We start from the raw sequence: 20,750 nt of genomic DNA, 5'->3' as shown, positions 1-20,750 counted from the left end.
TCACGGGCACCCCCACGCCGCTCTCTGAGGCGCCCACACACCGCCCTCACGGGCACCCCCACGCTGCTCTCTGAGGCGCCCACACACGGCCCTCACGAGCAGCCCCACGCCGCTCTCTGAGGCGCCCACACACCGCCCTCAGAGGCGGCTCCTGCCGCGGGCACACCCTCCGGCCCCGCCCCCGGCGCCTTCCCGGCGAGCCCCGCGGCCGCGTGGGCTTCCCGCGCCGCGGGGACTGCGTTTCCCAGCGTGCCCCGCTGCCCTGAGAGGGCTTCCCGGCGCCTGCCCGGGGCCTGGCGGGGCTGCAGCCGCCCGGCCTGGGGCTGGGACAGGGCTTTTCGTCGAGTCCTTGAGGACTGGCTGTTTCGAAGCCCTCCTTCCCGCTGCCTCCTTCGGGCTTGGCAGAGCCGTAGCCCCTACCCTCGAGGCTATGACAGGTCTTCCTCCTGCCTCGAGCGCTGGCAGGGCCGCCCCCTGTTCCCCGGTGGGCTGGGCCTTGCTTCCCTGCAGGGAAAACTCCCAACCCCACCCTAAATAACTGTGCACGAGGCTTTTCAGAGGTACGGATTTTGCCAGAGGAGTGCCCTGTAAATATCGTTAATGGGTACTTTAGGATGGGCGGCTGCCAGGCTCTGGGGCGGCTGGCCTCCCAGCCGCCTCTCGTCTCGCCCGTGCTGGGGAGGCACGCACAGCTGGCACGGTGTGCCCGGGAAGGCACCGTGCCAGTCCTGCCCGCCTGGCCTTGCAGCAATGCCTCTGGTCCTGTGAAACGTTTGCCAGGCCCCACAGAATCCGTCAGCCCTGCTCAGTTGTGGTGCCTTCGTGCCCCAGCGGTGTGTATCTTCCTTGCAGACCTGAGGGCTGTAAAGATTACAGTTGCAGAGTGAGGGTAGAGTTTTCCTGTTGTGTCGGTATGCAATTATTTTAATACAGAAGAAAGAGGTGTTCCCAAAAAGTGTTCTCATACAGTTGCTTTTTTCTTTTCTTTCCCATCCTGTTATTTAGCTCTCAGCCTTGTAAGTCTTACTGTTCTAGGAAGCTTTTTGTGCCAAGACTTATCCTGCAATTACCTGCCCATGATAATTTTTGACTTTGTGCTACAAATGAGTACCTCTGCTTACAATATTTTTTTCCCTGCTATTACTCCCTGGTTTCATTTCTCCTGAGAAGCTCTAAAAAAGGTGTTCTTGCACATTTTTTATCAGTTTTTGTTTACTTAGCTACCACACTGCAGGATAGTACGAGAGTCTACAGTGAGACAAATGTAGTGCCATGAGTTAGAGACCGTTTACTTATGTCAGTTATTTCACTGTCTTTCTCTTAGAGGTTTTTTTTTTGAGAGTGATGTGAGTTTGGAGGATTTGAGGTTCAGTCGTTTTAGAAACAAGGAAAACAAGCTCATGTTGGTTTGTTGAGAACTGACTATCTCAAAGCATTTGATAAAACACTTGATAGTAACTGTACAAGGTGAAAACCAGGGGGAAAGTACAAAAATATGGTAACACGAAGCAACATCCCATACTATTAGCATAGCTGTCCCTGTTTATACCCACTGAAAACCTGACCTGCAATCTTCATCATTTTAGATTAGCATCCTGTGTGACAGCAGGTGTTAACAGATGACATGAGAACAGCATTTTATCTGGTTTGTGCTGCTTCAGTTTGAATTTTTGCAACATCTTACAAAAAGATGTTGCTTCAACTTGTGTAGCATAAAATAGGGCAATAGAACATATGCTGGATTGTATTTTGACTATAGTACACTAAAAAAGTCAGCTTTGCATTGCTGCATAAATTCGTTGTGATCTAGTCTTCAAAGTACTGCCTTTTTTGGTGGGTATTTTTTTTTTACTGTTGTTTAATAACAGCCACGGTAACTGCATATATCTTTCAGTTTGTAAAACCAAGCAAAACAAGGGCAGACTTTAAAAAGCTTGATTACAGTTTATTTTTGTTGCATGTAATTTTCAATAAGACTTTTTTTTCCCCTAACAGCTGTAATAAGCATGGCAGGTCTGAAAACTGTTTCATGATTGCTGGGTCACTTTCTTTGTCTCTGATGATAGAGGTGTCTTAATTACTGTTTGTTTTTGTAAATTTTAAAGATTAGTCATCCTTTGATGCCAGATGACTCATTTATACCATACATTTTCCAGTCTTTGCGGTCAAAGGCTTGATGGAGTTGAGTTTTGTTAGGAGAGTTTGAAACATACTGCTTCAACCCATAGTTAGTCTTTCGGTAGAAACATTCTTCTGTGTCATGGGCAGCTTTTAATCTGGCAGTTGGAGATCTGGCAGTTTTGCAGGATGCCTTTTCATGTGGACACTTTAGTTACTGCATCTGTATCTCTACAACTTTTGTTTGCTGGGTAAATGAAAATTGTCTCCAGATCCTGTTGACACAAGAGGTGGTGACTAACATATGGATCTGAACTTCTCAGTCCATGAAAGCAATGGCACATCTCCCATTGACTTTTAACAAGGCCAGGATTTTGCCCTGGCTTTGGTTACTCTCATTCAGAGGTCTTTGGTAGTTTGTGTCCACAGAGCCAGAAGAGTGTTACTGGAACTGGGAGTGTGATTTTTTTCTTTTCCAGCTGCCACTCTCATTTGGTGACATCATTGTTCCAGTTTTGGGAGGGGCAGGGAATGATTTTTGTAGCGTGAAGATTGGTTTGAAGCATTAGATCCCCACCAAATACACAAACTATTACCAGGAGAGTCTAGTGTAGTTGTGGATGCTTTATTTGGTAGTAACTGGGGCTCTTGGTTGGATCAGACTTTATTGCTTTGTCATGTAACTCTTCTAAGAGAGAGCCAGTACCTCCTGTCCTTCTCCTGCCTCATCTATCTTGTTTATAATACATACCTGTACTATGTATTTTTCTTGTTTGCTGGGGCAGACACAGTGCAGCCCAACAATACAGTCAAACAGCAAATAAATATTAGTAGAGCTGAGAAGCCATAGTTTTGTTTCAATGATTTCCATTTCAAGCAAATGATTATCAGCTATTCGTGCAGCATTTAACACAAGCGTAAATATTGGAGCTCTTGCACACGGTCTAGCACGTTCTCTGCTGACATTATGCCGTAATCCTTTGTACAGATGTGACCATGGTGCCTCTTACACTTAGCACAAGTCAATGTACAGCTTCCCAAAACCTGTTTCAGTGTCCCAGCACAGCAGCATTCCTGCTCCGCATGTCCTTTGTCCTCTCCTGGCTGCTGGCACTAAGTTGTCAGGGTGTCCATATGTTCAGTATCACTGCCACCCCAACCTCCTTCTACATTGGTTTCCTTCAGATGAGAGAGACAGAGCTTTTGCAGCATGTTCCTTCCTCCAACCTCACCTTGCCCTCAGATTTTGTCTTTTTTTAAGGATGCCAGTGCCTTGGCCCGAATTGGAGAAGTGCAGTTGGAAGCAGTTGAAAGAACTGGAGAGAAATAGCATACTTGCCAGCTCTCCACAGTACAGCCAAAGGCAGGGTCCAGTTTGCAAGTAGTACTTCCCTTGGATCTACAGACAGCAGGACATGGGAGCTCTTGTGAACAGGTCCTGGGGTCACTGAGAGAAGTGAAGAGGATAGAGAGTGCTGCTTTCTAAGCTGATATTCAGATCATGGTGCTGTAGAGTTGAGCATTTTGCGTTCAGAGGACTCTGGAGACAGCAATTTGTAAATTATGAAATGTATTACAAACCAACCTAATGCCTTCACTGTTAGCCTTCAGCTTAAGAGCTGCGGTCAACATGTACAGAAAATCATACTGAAAGTGGTAGTCTACAAGAACATCCACTGATTTCAATCTGTATAGAAGTTCTTATTGTGATCTGTGGATAATTGAGTTGCTTAAAGCTTCAAACCGAAATGAATGGGAAATTGTTTTATCTCTTGGGGGAAAAGAAGATTGTTTCAAACTGCTGAACTTGAACAAACAAATAGTCTGTGCAATAAATAGTTACACGATGCACAATTAAGATAAAAGATTATTAGCATGCTAACATTTTATATGGGTTTGGCTACATTGAAAAATAGAGGTATATAGTTATCTGTCTTCAGTTCTGAACTACAACTATGTTAATGTGTCTCAGTACATACCTCATCATATTTTATAGGTGGCAAAAGTGGAATATGTTAGAAAAAAGCCAAAATTAAAAGAAGTTCTGGTGAGATTAGAAGAGCACATGGAATGCACCTGTACATCATCAAATACTAATTCAGATTATAGAGAAGAAGAAACTGGTACGTTTTCCTTTTATTTTTGCATTAATGCTGATTTCATATGGACCTTATTTTTATATTAGTAAAGAATGTAAAGCAAAATTTGCTTCCAGTGAACTCAGTAGAGAAGCTCCCAGTTACTTCTCTGTGTGTTGCAGATGCAAGATTAGGGACAGTTTGTGCTGTATAAAGGGTTTAGATCTGACATTTAAAGTGTGTCAGTTCTCTTTAGGTTAGCCTTTAAATAAATGTAAATGCCTGATGGTATTCGGGTCTTACTTAACTAGGTTAACGGTTGTCATGTTGCAGCTTACTGGTGAACTCTGTTGCCTAATTTCTTTAGACTTTGTGGAGACAGGGCTATGGCTGAGATTTACTTGACCTTGGGGAAAATATTAGTGAAATGAACGTAAAGCACTTAGGAATAAATTCAATATACAAGACTAAAGAGTTGTGAAACAACATTGGCTGTTCCTGTTGTTTTCTTACTTGAATATAGGGAGGAATTTATAGCCAGTTGTCACATTAAACCTAAATTTGCCTTATCAAGACAACATTTAAGCTACCACGGGGACAGATTTATGGGGAAAAAATATTTATTTTCAATCTGATTCTCATAAACCCACCTAAAATCATTACCTCAGATCATCTTACTGGGGTGCAATGAATGCAGAGCTTGACACATAGTCTGGAAACCCACAACAGTAGAGAAAAGACCTCCATTTTTCCTGATTTTGGTTGAAAGCAGCTTCAAAAATTTGTGCCTCTGATGGGAATTTAGGCGTGCAGCAGACCCAGCCCATAGTTAGAGTCAGCAAAGAGCAGGAGGAGAGCTACCCAAAGGTGGTGGATTTTGTAGGTGGCTGGATGAGGAAGGGTTTTCAGTATGGTCTCCATCCAGCGTGGAAACATAAATCTGGTCCAAGCAAATGTAAACTTCAGTTGCTATGTACAGAGCAGAAGAATTAGAATTTGTATGAAAGCAAAGTTAGGCCTCTGCTCTGATTTTATTGGACATCAGTTTACAGTCCGACCTGAGTATTTCAGCTGAAGCAAGGTTGAGTTATGAATAGACAAGACATGTAAAGTGGTTATTTTTATGTGCACATGCTTTGATATTTTTTCTATGTCTTCTATTTGGAAAAAGGAATTTTCCAAAATGTCTTTAGTAGCCAAAGATTATGCAGTTAAGATTTTAAGGTGGACACTTTTCTTTTGGATGTGTGTGAAAAATGAGGCAGAATTGTTGTGGAAGGATATAGATTTCTAGGATTGAATTACCGATAGGAACAAAATTTGCACAAGTGGATGGTGAACTGAAAATAGCTTAACTACAGAGCTGAAAGCAAATGTTGAGTACTGTATGGTAACAGTAATTATAGATGGATCTTGGAAATTATGTAGGCAATGCCAGCCTCATTTATTATTTCTTTACTTTTGTATAATTACTTTGTAAACGGGATGTCAAATGAGACGTTATGAAGTTATTACTTTAATGCAAAGGATAATGAGATTTCTTTGAAATGTAAGCCGTTTGAGTGTTTATTACTTCAGTGTTCAACAAAATGCATTACCTTAGGGCTTTTTACCAGCCCTGCCCTTATATTAACAGGAAGGCCTAGGGAATCAGGTAAAAAACGGAAACGAAAAAAGTTAAAACCAACATAAAACCTACTGGAACTATTTGATATTCAGGTAGGACCTATATGCTGAACATCCTAATGGCACAAGTACTGGAAAACTTAATCAAATATCATCACTTCAACTTAATCACTGTTCAGAATCTTGACACTTGCTACCTCAAGGCTGCAAACAGATTAGATTTGATTGGCTTTGATAATTCTACCTGCTGGTATTTTTCCTTTAAGCTCCACATCACCATCAGCATCTTACATTCTTGAGCTACTTCCTTTTCTTGCCTTTTTTGTTTCTTTTTTTTTTTTTTTTTTTTTTTTTTGTGAGGGTGCTACTACTTCAGCTTCTGAAATCTCAAGTTCCATTGCCTCTGCTTTTGTTTCATTGTTATTGATTTCTGAGGTGAAAGCATCACGTGATAATGCATGAATGAATTGCCAGGTTAAAAATTGTCCTGTTCCCAGTCATTGGCTGTAAAGCATTGAGTGTACATACAGCAAATACCATTATATGCATGACCATCAAACCCGTGTTTTGGCCTGAACTGGGATTGATTGTACATGCACATGAGACAGTCTGATGATCTGCTTGCCTGACAAGAAAGATGCTTACAAATGCCATTTTTTGTGTTGCGGGGCCCTGTGTTATCTACACCAGAAAATTAAGATTTGCTTTTTTTTCAGTCTGTTCTGTCTCAGTAGGATGATGACAGTCTGTCATCAAAATTCAGGAGGTTTTCAGTGCAGTGAAAAACTAACACCCTCTCAATGCAAAAATGACTGAAATCCTTTGGCCAACACATTATCAGTGTATGATGATGGCGATACACGTTCCAAATTTGTTTAATTTCCATTTCTTAATGACTTGAAATGATGTAAACTGCAGCACTTGCAGTTGCTTCTGGTATTTGGAGCGGGAATGATTTGGATTTTGCAGTGTATGTGCCTCATGCCTGGATGATGGTGAATTTAACTTCAAGCACCTGTTTTTACATATAAACTCCCAACGGCAGTTTTCATTTATACTGATGTATCATTTCTAAAGAATGCTAAACTTGATATCCTGTTTCAGATTAACAGGTATTTATTGGGAGTAGTATGATAGAAGCAAAGATTTTCTAAAATTCAACTTTAAAAGTGAGCATGTAAACTCAATCAAAACAGCATTTAGAACTTCTTGTCCCAGGTTAGTGACTCTTCATGCAGAACAGTTTTTTTCTTAAGTCATCTCTTTAGAGGATAGGACCTTTGATTCTAATCATAGAGTTATTGTATCTTTTTTCTCTCCTGCAGATGTAAGGTGAAAATAAGCTAGAAAAAAAACTTCTCTCTGGGACATGGATGTACATGGTTTGTTACATTCCTGAACCTACTATGTATGGTGCTTATTGACTGTATACTTTATTTGTTCTCCTATGTGAAAAAAACTGGCTCAAAAGAACACTTAATGAGAACAAAGAGACAATGTACATTTGTTTAATGTGACATCAAAGCAAGTATTGTAGCACTCTGTGAAACAATAGGAAGCTTCCCTGTCCAAAAAAGAAAAAAAACACGAAAGAAAGAAAAACAGAAAAGAGAAACAGACAGTTGAATGAATGGAGGATACCAAAAGTACTCAAAAACATGACAAAAATCTAAGTGAATAGTGGATTTCTGTCAGAGCAGTCAACGGTGCTTTACGTCAAGAAATGTGCCTGCGTTCTTGATGAAGATGGATGGACACTGGTGGACTTCAGGCACAAAAAAAGCAGGAATGTATGAAACGATCAAATGCCACACAAACACTATAGAACAATACATCCTTGCTTGGTGGTGTTTTAAAAGTCTATACAAAAAAACCTTCTGGGGAGCCTTAAGTGGATTTTTTTTTTTTTTTACACCATAAAGTGATTATTAAGTTTTCTTTTTACTCTTTGCCTAGCTTTTTATTATCTCTTGGACTACATTTGCCAATAACACATATAAAAGACTGGTATAACAATAAGCAGAACACAAAACATTATGGTATTTCTCCTAGTGGGATGCAAACTAATGAGATGTATTAAAATAAAAATGGTATACCTATGCATAATTTTCTAGACGTTTCTTGGTTTATGTTCCCCAATCTCCCCCGTAATTTAAAGCATTACATATAAAGAAAGAGAATAAAAAGAGGGATGTGCGTAAACAAATCATAGGATATCCATGCAAAAATCCTTTTTTTTTTTTGTTTTGTTTCCTTTAAGATTTATGCCAGTTGCCTACTAGTGATATTGTGTTAGCAATTGTCATTCTTATTGGTATACAGATACTTTTATTTCACATGTTGGAGCTGTGTGAAATGTACAAAATTCTTGTATCTGCATTGTACAATGTCATGGTGGCATGGGAACTACCTTGCTGCAAATATTTGAACAAGACCTAAAATTCTTTATTTTTGGTAAAATGTTATGCTTTATGTGTATTCAACAGAAATATGTGTTTTTGTAAAGGTGAAGTTTGTATTTTTATCTAAAAATTAACAGTTTTATATACCTGAGAAAGCCTGCTATGTTTTCTTGAACCAAAAAAAAAAAAAAAAGCAAAAAAAAAGCAAAAAAAAAGCATTTTTGTGGTCATATTTTTGTAGTAGAATAGCCCAAATAACATCAAAATCTATTTTAATTATAGCAGGGCAGATAAAATACTCTGGCACCAGCTCCTATCTTTTCAAAGTGCCAAAGGATTAAATGTTCAGTTCCCCACAGATTGCAGTGGGAGCCACAGAGCTAAATCCTTCTGTACTGCTTTGGAAATTTAGGCCTGTGCCAGATGTGACATGGCTACTCACTTGGCCAAAATCACTGCCCCACCCCAGTCGTTTCGATTAGGTACCCTTTGTTTTATTTGGATTATCACATCGGGTACGTAAAATGAACTACTGGACTCTTTTATTTGTGAAACATTACAAAGAGATGAAAGAGTATTCTTAGTTTGGAATGGCAAAAAAAAAAAAGTTTGTCTTGAAGACAGTGTATCCACTCAAAAAAGTATCTCCAAATGTGAATGAACTGCAGAACCTTAACGCGACAAAAGAGAGAGAGATTTGTAACCTTTTCATTTCTTTAAATAGAATTCAAACATTCCCCTCCCGTTCCTGTAGCTATGTCCAGTTTCAACCAAACAAAGCAATGTTAGCTAACAGGCATTATTGGCTTCAGATGCTAATGCAGAGATAGAGTTAGTCACCGTTCTACTTCGTGATCATTTTCCCAGTGTATTTGTTGAGCACCAAAACTGGAAATACATTTAACTAAGATTGTCTGTGCTTGTTTTCCACTAAGTGTACTGTTCACAATGTTATGCACATGAATGTATGTGTCTGCGTTTAAAAAAGTGTATAAAATGTAATTTATATATTTATGTTTCAGTGGGATGCCAATAATGTTGCTCCGTTCCTTTTTGTCTAAAAGATATCTAATGAAAAAACCCAAACATTTATCCATTAAAGTCATGTAGATTAAAAGCATTATGTCACCCACTCAGACACTGTGCAGGTATGAAAGGATGTCAAAGTCACTTAAGTGGAATAATTTGCAAAACACCTTTGTGAGAGTGTTGTGGTTGCAGTGGCATAAGAAGGCTGCATTCAGATCCTGGAGTGACTCCATGGAGTATAATGGAGCTTTGCTGATTTACATCATGAGCGTGTCTGGCCCTATAGTGAAGCCTTGAAATAAAAAAGTGAACTGAGAGGCATGCATTTTATTGTGCCAGCAAATAAATGTGTTATGCCAAATTCAGAAATCCAGGAGAGAATGAAGACTGAACTGAGTCTTTTCCAGTAGTTGTTTGTGTGAGACTTGTAGTCTCGAGTTAATTTTGTTACCAGGAATGAAAGGCACAGGAGTCTTTGTTCCCAAGCACAGTGTTTATATGGCATGCAGCAGAAAACACAAAAATCTCAGGGCTATATTCTTAGCTAGTATAAATTGGCAAATGTTTTTCACTTCAGCTGCCCCTAAGCTAATTTACATTAGATGAGGATCCAGTCCACAGTTTTTAAAATACGAGGAGTAGTGTCACGACGTGAACATCACTTACTGTAGTCCTGCTGAGATATTACTCACCGGCCTCTCGAACATTACAGGCTTTGGTGTTAGTCCTTCTTCCAAGCGGAAGATACAACCAGAAGGAACAGTAATGTTAAAGGTTGTGACACAGGAGACATTAATTCAAAGTTAAGTTGGACATTTCAGGGGCCATATCCTCAGCTGGTGTAAATCACCATCACTCCATTGCCTGCAATGGAGCTGTACCACCTTACACCACTTGAGGGGCTGGTCTCTCATTCTTGCTCATCTCTTTCACTACTCGGTCCTGCAGGGATCTTGAATTGTCGTGTACGGTTAATGTAATCCTGTGTTCTCTAATACTTAAGCACAATAAGTGAATATAAGAATGAGTGTCAGACTTAACTTTGAATGTCCAAGCTCTGAAATGGTTTGTTTCACCATTGTGGCTGTAAATTAAACAGTTCTCTGTGCATTTGTGAATGCCGTGTCCTATCTTCTTCCGCTCTCTACTGGAGATGGACTCCATCTGGGCTTCTCAAGTGCTGCATTTGGAGTGTTACATGGAAGGGTGTGAGCTATGGGTGCTGCAAGATACCTGATTGACAGCTCTGTTTTTTGTGGGGTGGAGGAGCTAGTAGGCGGTTCAGTGGAGGAGTTGAAGATGGTAACTTTTTAAAGTCACCTTTCCATGCAATCCTTTTAACACCTTGTCTTTTTTGTCCTTGCACATATAAGGTTAGAGATTTGGGGAGGAAATGTTTTTCTGTTTCACATTCTGCAGTCACTTCCTCTATCCAGAGACTGTGAAGTTGCTGTTCTGATTTAATATTTTTTGAGATCTTTTCTGGTCAGAAAGTCTATGGGGAGGGGACTGCCCGAAAACAATCTCAGTGTTATAGTATGGTGCATGATCACTGATTCTCTGGTGATTTCATTACATTGTATGCTGTGCTTCATCTTTCCAGAGCTGCCCTTCAGTTGCTTTTGTTGAGTGAAATCAAGGGTTGTATGCCAGTTTGCTTCCCTTTTCTCCTGTCCTCTGTCCTGCTTGGCATCTGCTTTATTAGATAGTGTATGGAGACTACAACAGTTGCTCCTTTCCAGCCCTGGAGGTTCCCAGGCAGCTCCAGAACTTCTGTGTCTTTGAGCTTAGGTTTTTTGCTCTGCTTGGAACAGCATCTTGTGGCTCTCCTCCCTCCAGTGGACTTCAGCATTGCAGCTCTGAGGTTCTCTTGGCTGTCCTCCTTGAGTCCGTATTGCCTTTCTGTGGTCTGTTTTCCAGCTATTCTTATCCTGACTGTCCTATCACTCTGTTTCTGTCATTCAAAACTGATTTTCCCTTCCTAGGATCTATCTCCTCATATCTCTCATCTCTCTCCTCCTGCCTGACAGAATAGACTTTAATCTGTTTATCTCCAAATCAGTTGCTTTAATTAGGCATGTGCCCCTAGGTCCTGTCTCTCAGGCCTTCAGGCCCGTAACTGACCCTCAAATAAAAGACAAGTGCTGTTACACAGACACATGTTTGTAGAAAGAAAAAAGATTAATCTTTGCATTTGGAAAAATATTACCGAAGGCTCCCTGCTAAAGCTCTGTCCAATCCCAGCAACAGCATAGCTCTGAAATAGTGACACTGAAGCTCTTCCAGATATCTGACAGTTCAATTAAGATCAATGACCCTGTTTATAATTTAATTTGGAAGGGTACCCAAAAGCAGAGATGAAGTTTCAAAGCTACCTCAGATTTGCATGCCCATATTTAACTGTAAATTGAAGGAAACCATGTTGTAGGCCCCTTCCATCGCTTTGAAAGTGTTACTCTGAATATTTATCTAACACTGTCTTGGACTGGAAATTGTGGTTCCTTTAAAACAGGAACGATGTGCAGGTTTTCAGTGAGGTAATTTTCTTAATGTTTCTAATACATGGCTTCTAGTACTAGCAGGTCTCAGAAGCAGTCAGGTAGAAGTTGTTTAAACCTGGAAGAATCCCACTTGCTTTAATTTCAGGTAACAGAGAAAGCCTATCAGTGTTGCATTCCTCAAAAATCAGTGTATGTTTTGCATTTATTATTCCATTTAATTACTGTGTGTTTTCCCACATTTTAATAGCAAGGAGCTGTTCCATATCTGAGCTTTTCTGTGCTGCTCTTTGCTCTAGCATCTCTGTGGCACAGCCTTGAACTGATTTGTACTCGTATCTCCTCTAAATAAAGAACTATTGTTATCCCATTTTAGGCGAGACCGAGGCATGGAGAAATGACTGTGCAAGGTCACACAGCAAGGCTATGGCAGAACCAGGGATAGGATTCAGATCTGAGTGCTCATCCAGTGCCCTAAATCCCACGACCATCTTCCCTTTCCAAGAATGAATCCTTGCACCCTTAGAGCTAAATACTGAAAAGATTGAGGGTAAGTCTTTTTGCCTAATTATTGTACATCAGATACGTGTTCAAAAACCACTGCCATGTCATCAGAGAACGTAGTGACTGATGAAAATCCAGCTTTCTGCCCATGCCATTAGGCTGCCTTTTACGCTACCGTGAGCTATTCATTTCCTGCATCTCAAAGGAGTCAACCTTTCATGACTTAGAGCAAAAGTTATGCACATAGAACAAAGGAAGGCTCAGATTTTATGGGAATTTACAAAAATTCAGTAGATGATTTTCACTGTACTTCAGTGTCATTCATTCCTTTTATGGTATGGGTAACATTTCCTAAGGGAACTGTTTTTATCACAGGCCCAATCCTGATTTTTTTTTTTCCCAGGCCCTAACGTGGAAAAGCACTTTGAGAGATGCCTGTGTTTGCCCTTCTTCAATCTTGTGCCTAAGCAGACTCGTAACTTTGGATAAACATCCCATTGACCTCAGGCAAATGGAGCAGAGTCGATGCTTTATTACTATTTTTAAGTAGGGTGTGCCTTCCTTACACAGGATCCCAGTGGTGGGATGGGGGTCTTCATGCTTTTAGAGTGTTGAGGTATGTTGTAAGCAAGCCCACAGATGAAGTAATGAGACTAGAATATAATAATAGAGAAACAGCTAGGAGAATTCCACTCTCTTCTACTCCCTTGGAGGTTGCCATTTTGGAATACCCATTGGTTCTTTTTTAAGGAAAGTACTTTCCTGGTGTTAGTGAGTTCAGGACTGCAACTACTAATGCCAGTGAGCCCATTTTAAATTATCTGTTTGGGTACCTCTGAGAATATAGTTTGGAAACTCACAGTCATACCTATAACATAGAAATTTGAGACAGAAAAAAAGAAGGAGAGAAAATTTCCTGTGAAATTTGGCAACTTTTAGTTTAGGCTAAATAAATATATAAAGGCATCAGAAGATGGAATAAACAAGGTCAAAAGCTTAATCATTCATTTTTCATCTGTGGAATGTTACCTGTTCCTTTAGTCATTCTAAGTATTTGCTGCATCAGGCTAAATTATGTGCTGAAGTAGCTCAGAATCACTCCAACACGTAAGAAGTTACGGCTGATTCTCGTTGAACTGCTACCTATTATCACAGCATATGACTGTGAGGTGGGGCCTGCAATCATAGTTGTAAATCAAAGAACAAGTCATAGGTTAGGTACTGTTTTCCTTAGATATTGTCTCTAAGTTTGTTTTCTGTATGTTAGTCTCTTGAATGACTTTTCAGTTAGGTGTAAAGTCAAGAATACACAGTTCCTGACATGAAACTAAGGAAGTGCTAACTCTTATTCTTGTTTGTAATCAATAGGTGAAATTTTGGCAACATCCTGGTGACAGAATTTCTGTCTCTGAAGGTTTCTATGTCACATTCTTCCCATGTTACTTCTTCCCCTAGAGAGGAATCCAATCAATATTGTAGTTGGGTCATTAGCAGGCCATCAAATCTGACTTGATGTGACTTTTTAGCATCTAAAAATTTCAGTTTGGACCAGTATTTGTGCATACCAAATGTCTTCCAGGGTCTTAGATAAAAATACACAAAGGCTGATGTGTGGGCTTCAATAGAAGAAAAACCCATATATGAAGGCTAGAGTAGTCCCTCAAACAGGGATGTAAGGAGTCAAATTTGTAACAAGTGTTGAACACTCATCTTGAGGTCAGACTGGTGGTGTGGCCTCTGCGTACTGTCTTTGATCTTGCATAATGAAGGCAACTGGTTTCACTGTCCATCTTTGAAACTGAGAGTAGATGTTACGATCAGATAGCCAAAACCAGAAGCACCCAGAGGTGATGCAGTTGAGCCCACAGCACTTGAAATCCCCACGGGATTTTGGAAGCATCTTGATTCTTGAAAGCAATCACAAATAACTAGAAGAAAAGCATTTTAAACACTTCTGGAAATCCTGGTTTATTTAGCAGGTGAAAAAAGAACCCGGGAATTATACTACACATAGTGATCATTCACTGGCAAAGCAGCTGTTCATAGAAAATGCTCATGTTTAAATCTTTCAGCAGTTAATGATCATCTTGACAGACCATAATACTTGAATACTTCACTTATCGATACATCAGGGCTTGGATGAACTTTGAGACGTATGAAAATGAGACACTCCTTAGGCCAGTGGTAGCTTGGTGTTCTAGTAACTGATCAACCAATTACATAATTGGCCAGATCCCTGACTTGCATAAATAGATACAACTCCATTGACTTCACTGGAGATGACAGTTACCTGAGAGTTGACCCGAAACTCTTGCCACGAGGCAGATAATGGTTTCATATTTTGCTGTTTAGTGTTCCTGTAAAAATAGTCTCGTTTCCTGGAGCAGTTAAAACGTGAAAATCTGGAAAAGCTATTTCCCACAGAGACTCATCCACACTGGAATTTGCCGAGGTCCCCGGATATGAACATCTGCTGTTACAAAATATAAAACAGCAATTTTGTTTGGGGAAGCCTCTGACCTGTCAAAAATGCAGAGCATTTGTTACCAGACTTTTCCTTGGCAATTAGCGGGTGGAATTACTCATAGAAATTGTTTTGTTTGCTCACAAGGGGAGAAACAAGACATAAATTCAAGAAATCCCCTCTTTGACCACAAGAAAGAAGATTCTGTTCACAGAGGGCCTGTGGGTGAAGTGCTGAGTGGCCTCAGCTCCCTTTGGGGTTAAACTCAAGCTTGTAAACCTCAGTGAACTATCAAGAGTTCTTCAGAATTGCTGAACATCTGTAGCCATGATTTTTTTCAATGGTTTAAGGGATTTGGGCATCCAATTTTAATTAGTTTTTACAAGACTTCCAAGAAACCTCAGTTGGCTTCAGAACGCCTATGTTCTGCAGAGAGACAAATTTTGATCCAGGGATGTCACTGTGAATGTGGCCTTCTTTCTCTAGGTTGCAGCACTGAAACTTTAGGTTTGCTTTCTGCTGTTTGGTGTAGGTGTTTCCCAGCAGTGGCTTTTCAAGTGCCTGTTATGCCATGTTCACTGCTGGAATGAAGTTTTCCTTGCTCCAGCCATACTTCACCTTTTCTTTAGGGCTTTGGCCGTAAGTGTTTTTCTATATAAAGGTGTTGCTGGTTTAAGATGAAAACCAGGGAGGTTTCAAGAGGCCAGATTTTCTGCTATGGACCCTGTTCTGCTGGAGTCTGTTGCCCAGGTGTGTCATCTGTGTGAGGCCAGAGAAGAGAGAGATGCTGCAGCACTTCAAGGAACCCTGGATATTCCTCCTAGAGCTCAAACAGTTCTACCTGAAGACATATCCTCCCTGGCTGCCACCAAGCACTGCAGTTTCCCCTTTCCCCCTTGCCTTGAGGGCTGATGTTTCACTGATGCCAACAGGTCCCTCATGGTGCATTGTGTGGCTGAGGAGATGTGTCAGCAAGATTCCCATGCACACTGAGGGCTCTCTGCTCATGCACTGTGAAGTTGTTTCTTATTCAAACTCACCCACAGTATAGTAAGCTTTTCATAGGTCTCTTTGGAACCAGGAAGCTACTCAAAAATGTGTTCAGGATGAGAGTAACTCTTGCCTGCTATGGCTTTCCACAATAAAAATGACAGAAACAATTTTTCCCAGACAGAGTGGTTTCTTCAACAGCCCACGTATGAGTCCTGCAGGTTAATGCTCAGCTTGTGTACTTTACTAATTGCCACAAATACCACTTTTAAATCAATTTGTCACCATTTCTTCGAGGATATGTTTCTCTTACATGTGCTTCGGAAGAGCTTGCCTAACAGCTTGGATCCGTTTGTTGTGAAGGGCCTGCTGGCTGATCCAAAATGGTTAGGCTATGTCTGTATATCTAATAGGGGGTTTGGGACCTTGCAGCTGGGGTTAGCAAGTGCAAATGTTTCCCATTAGCTCCCTGCATTCCCCTAAGTTGTGATTCAGCAAGAGTCAGTGGAAAGATGAACTTCAGGCATGTGAGATGTTTCTTTGAAGTTACTTGTGCTTAAAGTTAGGCACGATCTGAGTTGGCTTGCTAAGCTGAGGCCCTGAAGAACCTACTGTGCTAACGCAGTCTAAGCTTAGTCTTTTATGCTTTGCCTGGAGTGATGTTAGTTTCAGAAGCTCTGCAGCCTTCAGTAAACTGTTCCAGAGTACTGAGGGAAAGCTTTAACTATTCTGTGGCTTTCTACCAGCAAGCTCGGCTATGCTAGAAAGCCCATAGCAGTGCTTTTTCTCTCTGGGCCTCTAAGATCTCTTCCTTCCTTATTTTCTCCAACATGTTTCCTTTCTAAGCAAGTGAAAAAAAAATCTTAAAATAGTACCTTAAAAAAGCGGGAAATTTAGCAGATCATATCATCTTGATTCCTTTATCTCACTTAATTAAGGAGAAGTTTGCCAATCATGATCTAGTATTTCCAAAAACAAGCATACATGAAGAACACTTTGAGCAACTTCAAAAGAATTTTAAGGCTAGATCAGGAAAAGATAAAACCAGAAGTGGAAACTTCTAGTACACTTTATAGCTCATTGCTTAAAGGAAGTGCATTGTTGCATAGGATACTGATGAATTCTGCAGGATGAGATTTCCAAAAGCAAAAAAAAAAAATGGCACCTTCTGTATCTTAGAGGAAATATCTCAGGGCTTTTGCAGTTACAATAGATGTGCTGTGGATGTGTATGGTCATATGACCTGGAAAGACTCTGTGCCTGGAAAAAGACTTTTAAAAGTTTCAAGTATTCAAGAATTTCTGTAGCAACTTCCCAGTCTAGTTGCAAAAAGTGATAGAGGGAATGGACTCAAAAGTCTGTCTGATTTTCAGTTGCCCCGTTCTACACCCTATAAGGCAGAAATACTGTACTGTGTGTATCTCTCTGCAGGGAGGAAAGCACAAATGTGTTTGAATGTCTGAGGATGAACACAGTAAAGTTGGTGGTAGTGAGGCCAGCAAAGTTAGAACAGCAAAATGGATACTCAGATTTACCACTGACACTTGTCTGGAAAATTAATGTTTGGCAGACTCAACTCAACTGAAGAAGTAATCCCAAAATCTTGGTTTTGGACAAGGGCCTGTAACCCAGGATTTACTGTCAGTGAGCTGATGCTCTCAGAAGTGTTGTGGAACAGGAATATTTCATATTTCATAAAGCACCCAGTAATCCTATGGATAAGGAGCAATTTTTTACTGTTTAAAGAATTCCCTGGTGAAATCAGGCCCCTCAATGGTGACTAGAGAGCTGAGGGGTCATGCCCCAGGCTCAGCTCGTGGTTTCAGGTTCAGATGTGCTATCTCAAGGTTAGCATCTCCCAGTGTTGGGTGCACCTCTGTCATGTGCAGATTGTTGTAGGCATGCTGGTTTCATCACTGTTCTCCACTACAGGGGATACATCCGCCTACAAGCTTTTCTACTTCAGTCAGATTGTAAGGGTAGCTTTGCCGTATGTGTTAACATATTTTAGGCTGACAGGCATTTCCATTAGGACTGAAACACATGGATGATGAGCCTTGAATATTTGTTTCTTATGTACAAGCAAGTTAAATATCAGGTTAGTTGCTCTTTGTATCTTTAGACACCCAGATACTTGCAAACTTGTGGTCACTGGAAGGCTGTCTTACTGAAAATCAAGAGGCATTTGCTCTTGTGAAACTTTCTACTCATGCTTGAAAGTGAGACTTGGACTCCTAAGCCACAAAGATGCTTTTGCAAATGTTGCATCTGTCTTTCTCCTTCTCTATAAATCAACCTGCTTGGCCTGAACGGAATGTTTAAATAATAAACAGCTGAAGGATAGCCGGATTGCTTCTTTCTGAGTGTTTCCCTTATGGAGCACTTGGGGTCACATAGCATCTACTCTGACCTTAAGGACCTGCTTTCTGGAGACTGTTTTATGATGCTAACAAACCTCACATTTTTAACTAGCTGTTAAATAAGCCAGTCAGTGGTAACTTTGCAGGACGGGGATTAGAAGAGTATTCTTACCGGGATACAAGATGGCTCTGTCCATGTGCTGGCCAGGGATGAAGGGCTGGAAAACTGTGTGGTGGAAGAGACTATTAATGTGATTTTCCACAACTTTCCTTGCAGCTGCATTTTTGAGGAGAGAGAGAGAAAGATGGCTAGGCTTGCAGTAACATGTTGTGCCGTCATAAATGCTACAGCCACCATCTGTTTCCAGCCCACGACTTGAAAGAAAACTGAGCAGTAATCTCATAATTCACATGAGCATTTTACACTTGTGAACCCTTCCCAACCTTTGTCTAATAATGAGGGGAGTGCATGGTGCTAAGGTTTGTATTTTTCCTGCACGTTTTAGTGTTTATTTCTATGTCTTGTTCTGTTTTGTTGTTTGTTGTTTTTTTTTAATTCCATGAGCCCATTAAAAAAAAATTATCTGGGAGGAAAATCACACCAGTTCCACAGTCAAAAGAAACATAATAAAGGTGAAATCCCAGTTCTATTGACCTTGCTGGCAAAATTCTCCAGGAGGAGGTGCATTTGACAGTTCTCACCATGTGTGTTTTAGTTACTTGTTGATTAAAAGAAAGACATCAGAAAGTGAAGAAGCAGGTTGCTGAACTGCTCTTTCCCTGCAGGAACAGAGCTGCTAGAGTAGCTGGACATGCGTGTTTTAAACCCGCACCATCAGATAGGGTAGCAAGGGTAGGTTGGATTTTAATGAAAACAAATTCTTCTGCTAATCTTCGCTTCGGGCTGGCCCTCCGTGGGATTAAGGATACCACCTGCTGTGCCAAAGAAAGACGTGCTCAGGTTTGAGGCTGATGGTGGGTGGGAAGAACACAAACATCTGAGAGAGACTCTGGTGAGCGATCGCAGTCTGTCCTGTTGCAGAGCCCTCAGGGAAGCTGAGGAGTTGAGATCATTTAGTTGATGGAAATACTGCTCCCCTCCAGCCTGCAAAGCAAGGGTAACATCGTTAAGGATTTCTTTTTGACTGTTCTGCAAAACCAAGGGCTGCTCTTTCTCTGGGCCTCCTCTCATCTTTGGACCCAATTTGCACACCTCCTCCTAGCACAGCCAAACTGACTGAGCGAACTCCTGCTCTCCTCTGGCCTTAGAACCAATGACTTTCATCTCAACCAGACTACAGACCAGTTTAAGGGTGAAAGGGCTTCTCATTTCACATATCCCACTGCTGCTAGAACTTTAAATCTTCGATGGACTGAGTTTAGAACAAGCTGCTACTGCAAGCAAGTGAAATTTATTTTGTGTTGTCATGTGTATGGTCAAACTGTCCAAGAAGTTGCCAAACAAAGAACTGAGCTGCTGATGGGCAATCCATTCAATCTCATTATATTTAAAAATAATAAATAACTATCAAAGGAGCTGATTTTGACATGTGCTACCTGTTGGGTGATCCTCAATATCTCCCAGATATGTCTGTAAGTGGAAGAAAGCTGCCAGATGTTGCCAGGTCCAGTGGATATGACGTCAAGTTCCAACAAGAAAAGGTTTGTGGGCTCACTAGGGTTGGGGATAGGTTAAGGGTGACCTATTTTTTATCACTACTTGCTGTTCTGAATGTGTTTTGTCAGGTACCAAATGTGCACAGAGGCCACATCCAGTCACGCTGACCTCTGCTTGGGTCTATGACAAAGCTTCCAATTTGATCTGTATGGCTGTGGTTCTTCTGTCTTGCAATTTGATCAAAGCTGGATTGTTGGTGGATCTCTGGGCGCTAGAAAGCCAGACTCGTGTCTATTTTGGTGCCTTGTGATAGTCGATGAACTAAAAAGGGGATAGCAGAAACTCTCAACCTGTTGGGATCTGAGTCACGTGTATTTCTGTATCATTTTCTTACAGAGCAAAGGAGCCTGAAAAGTTACCTTATTTTTTGCCTTGCTGATTAATTGTAGCTGGGGGTATTGGGAGCCGTTGTGTTAAATGGCCTTCACTTACTCCTGTCATCCTGCTGGGTTTGTTCTCTGCAGCCTCTCACCCTCTTGTCTGTAGTTCATGGCCAAGTCTGGAGCGTCTCCCCTGCACACGTGCTGGTAGGAGCCTTCTCCCTGCTGGTGCACACGTTGTGCTCTTTGGTATCCGTGGAGTTATAAGCATCTTTCCCAATTCTTGTTTTTGCCTGAGAGAGGGAGAGACAGGGGGCACGGGAAGGGCAAAGGCAGAGAAGGCCTCTGACATGAAATTCCCAGGAACAGGATTTGCACATTTTATGACCGTTCAGATGGAAATACAACGGAGCTGAATTATTCCTCCTTAATCCTGCTTTCTCACTTTCCTCCCAGCAGCCTCCTCCCCTCAAGCTTAGGTAATACAGAAGCTTATAAACAAATCCCACTGCATGAAAAATAGCAATGGGGTTAAAAAAAAAAGGACCTGGATGAGGGCTGTGATGGATAGACAGGTGGAAGGCAGGCACCATAAGGGAGGATGAATTGTAAAAGCCTTTGATGGAAACACTAAAGAGCTATTGAAAATCCAAGGGGTGGGGGAAGGGAGGAGGAAGAATAGC

At 41.1% G+C, this 20,750-nt stretch overlaps 1 protein-coding gene across 9 annotated transcripts in view; it reads left to right on the top strand.

Annotated features, from left to right (window-relative positions):
- Window positions 1–20,750, top strand: part of PDGFA (platelet derived growth factor subunit A) — a 158,470-nt gene that overhangs the window by 15,108 nt on the left and 122,612 nt on the right. For 3 of the 9 annotated variants that reach the window (XR_009818490.1, XM_061993571.1, XM_061993573.1), the window contains exons 5-6: window positions 4,115–4,241; window positions 12,128–12,301. Coding sequence is in view for 6 of the 9 variants with exons in the window: in XM_061993571.1 (XP_061849555.1) it covers window positions 4,115–4,241; window positions 12,128–12,261 (261 nt within the window). In the remaining 3 variants the exon portion in view is untranslated. Of the gene's footprint in view, window positions 1–4,114; window positions 4,242–5,832; window positions 5,916–6,926; window positions 7,041–7,147; window positions 9,236–12,127; window positions 12,302–12,658; window positions 12,702–18,346; window positions 20,568–20,750 lie in introns of those variants that run through there. The other 6 variants (XR_009818491.1, XR_009818492.1, XM_061993570.1 and 3 more) reach the window with 6 other exon arrangements.

The sequence above is a fragment of the Colius striatus genome, chromosome 3 (genome assembly GCF_028858725.1).
Source record: "Colius striatus isolate bColStr4 chromosome 3, bColStr4.1.hap1, whole genome shotgun sequence".
NCBI lineage: Eukaryota > Metazoa > Chordata > Aves > Coliiformes > Coliidae > Colius > Colius striatus.
The sequence above is the reverse complement of the archived record's forward strand: the minus strand, read 5'-3'. Positions and strand labels throughout refer to the sequence as shown.